Source organism: Microplitis mediator, chromosome 10 (assembly GCF_029852145.1).
Source record: "Microplitis mediator isolate UGA2020A chromosome 10, iyMicMedi2.1, whole genome shotgun sequence".
In the NCBI taxonomy this organism is placed as follows: Eukaryota; Metazoa; Arthropoda; class Insecta; order Hymenoptera; family Braconidae; genus Microplitis; species Microplitis mediator.
Window position 1 is genome coordinate 20,680,362 of NC_079978.1, and position 6,396 is coordinate 20,686,757.

Below are 6,396 nucleotides of genomic sequence, written 5' to 3' on the forward strand. Positions count from 1 at the left end.
GTGAAAATTAAAGCTTGCTTAATAAGCTACAACATACAATAAACGAAATTCGACTATTATGTATTACTCGAAAGTCATTAAACGCTAAAGCGAAAAAAACTTCTATTTTTTAAAAGATTTTGAAACTCATCAAAATATTAGAAATATCTATCAAAAAAATAAGTAATACAGCAGAAATTGAAGCTAATTGAATGAACTATAAGATGCAATCATCTGAAATAGATTATCTTATTAGGTTCAGAAGTTATTTCACGATAAATCAACAAAAGTCGATTTTTTCCAAAAATCAAAAAATTAAAACGACCATAACTCGCAAACTTTCTGGCCGATTTAGCTCATCTTCGATCTGAACCGAGCTCTGTAACTGAAGAATAACTGCACGAAGTTTCATTAAGATCGGTGTAGAATTGTGGTCGCTATCGTGGGAAAACGGCGCGTTATATCGTATATATAAACTTTTGAACCAATGGTATTTTTGGAACCTACTCGACTAGCTGAGACAGAAAATGGCAAAATTTATGAAAAGTCGCGTCATGAGAACAAATACAGTGATTAGATTTCTTCAAAGTCTGCTAAAATACAAAAATTTGAAATTTGAGTCTAATCCTTGTTTATTATGACAACTCTAGTTGTTTTGGAAATGAGTCATTTATTGAATGTACAGAACACTTAATACTTTTCAAAGGATATTTAAGCAACTTTTATAAAAATAAGTTATAATTAGTTTCTAATAACCAGCACCCTTAAGAGTTGCATAGAGATGCAGGTTGAAAATAAATAAAAGAAAAAAGAAAAAGCCTCGAGACACTTAAGTGCTTATTATTATCCCAATTATATAATACGACAATGAATGACTCGCTGTATCATCCCTTATTTTTAAAACGTAATTTTTGCAAGCTCCCGCATACTTTTACCTTCATCCGGATGCCCTTTTGCATCCTCTCTCAATCTCGTTCACAGCAGTTCTTTCATTGCGGTCGCGCAGAGCGTAGCAATTCGCTACTTCTCACACTTTGCCGTCGAAGAGTGGTAATTCTAGCACTCGCCAGCCTTTTTTGTCGTTGGCGGAACTAGCTGCATCTCCTTTCCACTCTTAGCAACATATTATATAACGTCGGGGTAGATCGTACGTCCGCGTGCCCGCGGCGTGAGCCCTTAGAGTCCCGTATAAGCTCATCTCTCACGTCGTTGTCCCGTTTCTGTCTCCGAGTTTCTGTTTTAATTAGGCACTTGGCAGATATATATTCTCTCGTCTATAATTGGTGATTCGACAAGCTTGAATATGGCAGATAGATGCGTTGAATAAGAATTACTGAGTGCAGATGACGCGCCCTCGAGGGTTTCCCAGTTCGTTGCTTCAAGAAGACGATGATGCTAACCACTGATAGACCCGATGCACTTTTTCCGATGAGATTTATATCTTTGGATATTCATTCCCGACTTGAATTGAACTATACTCATTAGACTGATTCAAAAAAATCGACTAATTTTTTTTTTCTTCATTATATCGAAAATATTGTTGGAAATGACGAAAAAAAAATACTGTGAAAGTTTGAGCTCTTAATATTAATATTAACAACTGCCGCATCGCGATTTTCTATTTCCCGTTTAAATAACATGGGAAAATTTATTTTTTAAGCTTTGGAATTTTGTAGCTCACGGTGGGACCAATACTTTTGAATGTCCAAAACATAATCTTGTGGGAAATTTGACGCTCTACAAAAAATGTCTCTTATAATTTTTCGATATTTTTATTTCTTCAAAAGTAATTCGAAGTTAAAATTAGATTGACGATAAATTTTTACATTTTTTAAATTTTTTGACGCAACCATCAACTTTATCCGAAAATTTCAGAGGATATTTTTTGTAGAGCATTTTATTTCCTAAAACTTATCTCAGAGCAAATTTTCGATATTTCGCATAAGTCGTAAGTTATTCGCAATTAACTGAAAATTTAATATCATTAATTTTAAGCAACAAAATTTAGATTATTTAAGAAAATTTTCAGTGAATTGCAGATAACATACGACTTAAGTGAAATATCGAAAATTTTCTCTGAGATAAGTTGTCGGAAATAAAATGCTCTACAAAAAATTTCCTCTGAAATTTTCGGATAAAGTTGATGGTTGCGTCAAAAAATTTAAAAAATGTAAAAATTTATCGTCAATCTAATTTTAACTTCGAATTACTTTTGAAGAAATAAAAATATCGAAAAATTATAAGAGACCTTTTTTGTAGAGCGTCAAATTTCCCATAAGAATATGTCTTGAACATTCAAAAGTATTGGTCCCACCGTGAGCTACAAAATTCCAAAGCTTAAAAAATAAATTTTCCCATGTTATTTAAACGGGAAATAGAAAATCGCGATGCGGCAGTTGTTAATATTAATATTAAAAGCTCAAACTTTCACAATATTTTTTTTCGTCATTTCCAACAATATTTTCGATAAAATGAAGAAAAAAAAAATTAGTCGATCTTCTTGAAAAAAAAAATCAGATAATTTCTCTATGAACCCGGGTAAAAATATTTGGCCGAAATCATTCCGAAACCATAGAATTTTATTAAATGAAGCCGAAATTTGGCTGAAATCTCACTGAAGTCATAAAATTTTATTGGAAAAGGCAGTTTTAAGTTGTACCTGTACACTGTCTTGATGATTGGTAAGAAAAAGTTTGAATCTTGTGTTCAATAATGAACGTGGCTACCGTCAGATGTATACATTTTTTCTCACCCTTTCCTTGCCAACCCCTCAAGCAAAACTCAGGTCACTATAGTAATTACCAACCAATTAGCGAGTTATATTTGTCTCGGTTCGTTAATTACTTGAGTTAAATACTTAACAAGTCGATTGCTGTTTACAATTGTATAAATTTTAATTCACATCTCCACTATGTATTTTTGTATCTTAAAATATTTAAAGTCTTTCTTAATGTGCAGACAAAACCTCTTTGGAAATTAATTTAATTAATTTAACTAACTAATTAAGAGAGTAAATATTACGACCGTTAAAAAACAGTACAATATTGATTTTTTGTTTTTTGTTATCCAGGGAATTCTACTACATCCAAATGGAGAAATACGCAAGACAAGCAGTATCAGAAGGTGTGAAGAGTGTTGAAGATCTCAGGGTTAGCGGCGATTCTGAGATTTATCGAGTTTTAAATCTCCACTACAACCGCAACAACCACATAGAGGTATGGGGTCCTCAGGTGCGCAAATAAATAAACACGCACACGCTTTAATATTTATTTTTTTTTTAATTTATTTGAGCATAACAAAAATTAATTATGATACAGTCGACTATCCATCATAAGCCTGATCTAGGAGACGTAGAAAATTTTTTCGTAATTTCAGACTTCCGGGTGTTTAGTTTTGTTCCAACTATCCGTTATAAGCCTCTTTTATTTTATATTCGTCTTTCTTAAATTGTTCGTTTGATTTTAAGCAGATCACATTTTTCGATTCGGGGAGTATCTGTTACACCACGAAACAAAGATAGTGAATTTCCATAATTTCCCGGGTCAAAATCTAAGGCATACTTTGAACCTAATTGAGCATTGAAAACCTACACGGAAAGAAAATTATGGCAGCGGTTCCCATAATTTTGTGAAATTTTTTCCTATACCATCATAGGAATTACGACCATAAATTATGGGAGCGGTTCCTATAATTATAGGAATGTTTCCCATAATTATAGGAATAGTTCCTATAATTATGGGAATGATACCCATAACACTATAGGAATGATTCCTATAATTATAGGAATGGTTCCTATAATTTATAGGGATACTTTCTATAATATTATGGGAATCATTCCTATAATTTATGGTAATGGTTCCTATAATTTATAGGAATACTTTCTATAATATTATGGGAATCATTCCTATAATGCAATTGGAATGGTTCCTATACCATTATGGGAATCATTCCCATAATGTTATGGGAATAGTTCCCATACTATTATAGGAACCATTCCTATAATATTATGGGAATGGTTCCCATATTATCATGAAAAAATAATTTTAAAGAAGTATGGTAATCACTTCTACAATACACAGAAATATTATTAAACATAAAAACAAAAATTCAAACATTGAAAAAAAAATCGTATTTGGCAAAAAAACATTAAAATTTTTAACAAGAATTTTTCGTCAGCACAAAACATTCAAGAAAATTCAAATTTTGGGAAATTTCTACACTATTGTGCAAAAAAAAAATTTTATGATATTATAGGAATGGTTCCCATAACATTATGGGAATAGTTCCCATAATATTATAGGAATAGTTCGTATACCAACATGGGAACCATCCCTATAGTAGGATAGGTACTATTCCCATACCATTATGGGAACCATTCCCATAATGCATAGCAAAACTTCCCATAATTTTCTTTCCGTGTACAATAGACTTTTTAGTACATAATCAATGAACCTCCTTAGACTTACAAAGGCTTGAATTAGACCTACAAAGACATATATCCTGAAACGAACGAACTGAATTTTTCAAACCGTCCCAGGCTGCCTGTGTGACCCAATCTGCCCTCGGGTGTTTGTAGAATTCTTTGCAAATCCTTCCTTCTTTTAAGTCTAGTTACGGCTTACAACGAGGGGGTCTGTTACGAAACTCCTTAAAATAGTTAAGGGGGAAGGGGTAGACTTAGTAACTGCCAATTGGGAGAAAGAGGGTTATAATGAGTAGTCGACTGTATTCTTTATCAAACTATTGATAACACACTTACGTTTATTATCATTTGCTTAATCCGCTACTTACAATAAAAAATAATAAAAAGCAGCATATAAAAATTAATAACTACTAATTAAAGTATTTATTGAAAAACAGGTACCAGGGAACTTTAGGTACGTGGTTGAACAAACACTGAAAGAGTTTTTCAAAGCAATTCAAGGTGGCAAGGATTCCGAGCAGTCGTGGAAAAAAGCTATCTACAAAGTTATTTCAAGACTCGACGATCCCGTACCTGAATATTTCAAAAGCCCGAATTTTCTGGAACAGCTGGAGTGAAGCAGGCCTGCGCTGCGTTGCTCTGATTGGTAGCCCGGTGACAAACGAAATCAACTTAGAGCCTCTTCTTATAAACAGCTTGTCTACTATTAAGCGTGAGAGGTTTGCCATCAAAAGTTGGTCGCAGATGTATCAGGTATCCTTAGTAACATATCGTAAAAGGAGTAAACATAAGAGAGAATTTTAAAAATACTCATAAAAGTGAAAAACGCAAGAGGAAATCCCGGTAAAAGCAGGTCTGCTGGTGTTTATTGACAACGTCACAAAAACATTCGCCGAATGTTGTAGTTGTCATCAACGGGCAAATCTAATCTATATATATTTATATACATGTCTATAAATGTATATATATAAATATATATAAATTTCACGCAAATCGGATCATCTTTAAATCAAGATATTTATAAGAAGATCGACAAATTTATCTAAAGTGAACGTATCGATACCGATTAATTGAAGTTTGTCAGGGAAAAAAAATGTATAATTTATTTGCGTAAGAAATTTATTTATTCACAAGTCATTCCACTGTCTAGATTAACTCCGATAACTTAAACAATAAACAATAATCTCAATGATATCGTAATTGGAATGAATCAGGATAAATAAGACCGATCCGAAACTAATCTAGTATTGAAGAAGCATAAGAATGAATGTAAAAAAAGTTGATACGGTGAAACAGAGCATCTATAATTAATTTATTTTTTTGATAATTAATAATTCATTGATTTAATGCTCTTATTTTAGTCACGTTTTTTTTTTTGTTAGGTATACAATATAATTTTAAGTACTCAGAGTCATGTTTGGTCCAAAGATATTTAGAGTTCAGAAACAACAGTCACCTCGTTCTTACGATTATTGAAGAGTTTTCCTCCGTTTGAAACTGGAGGAATTCACTTCTTTGTATCACAATAAAACGACGTGGAACAGACCAGTTCCTGCTTTGTTCCACGTCGTTGAAAAGGGATCCCGGGTAGAAAAATTTCAAGCAGAAATGATAATTTTGGCCGAAAAATGGCCGATGTTTGGGCCTGGAAACAGACCGAAAATTAATCGAGTCATTAATCGGTTAATTTTCGGTCTGTTTGTTAGGAACAATAAAATTTCCGCCAATTTTCGGCCTTTTTCGATGAAATTCGGCTGTTTTTCGGGGAAATATTTTTACCCGGGATACCTAACCTATATTTTAGGATCGAATTACTAGATCCTGAGTAATTGGCTGTGCGATAATGAAAACTGTTAAAATCAGCCTAATTATAATCGTAACGAGGTTTGTCTGAACTCTATGAGTGTTTAAAGTGTAAATAATATATTAAATCGTAGTTATATTGAAAAATAAATCATGATTATACTTGACGTTAATAGAATTTTTGAGTGAGG

At 32.6% G+C, this 6,396-nt stretch overlaps 1 protein-coding gene across 3 annotated transcripts in view; it reads left to right on the forward strand.

Annotated features, from left to right (window-relative positions):
- LOC130675642 (homeobox protein prospero) overlaps window positions 1–5,787 on the forward strand; it is a 116,948-nt gene extending 111,161 nt beyond the window's left edge. For 2 of the 3 annotated variants that reach the window (XM_057481433.1, XM_057481435.1), the window contains exons 7-8: window positions 3,050–3,209; window positions 4,840–5,787. In XM_057481433.1, coding sequence (XP_057337416.1) covers window positions 3,050–3,209; window positions 4,840–5,019 — 340 coding nt within the window. In that variant the 3' untranslated portion in view covers window positions 5,020–5,787. The remainder of the gene's footprint in view (window positions 1–3,049; window positions 3,210–4,839) is intronic. The other variant, XM_057481436.1, reaches the window with a different exon arrangement.
- Window positions 5,788–6,396: the final 609 nt, after the last annotated feature.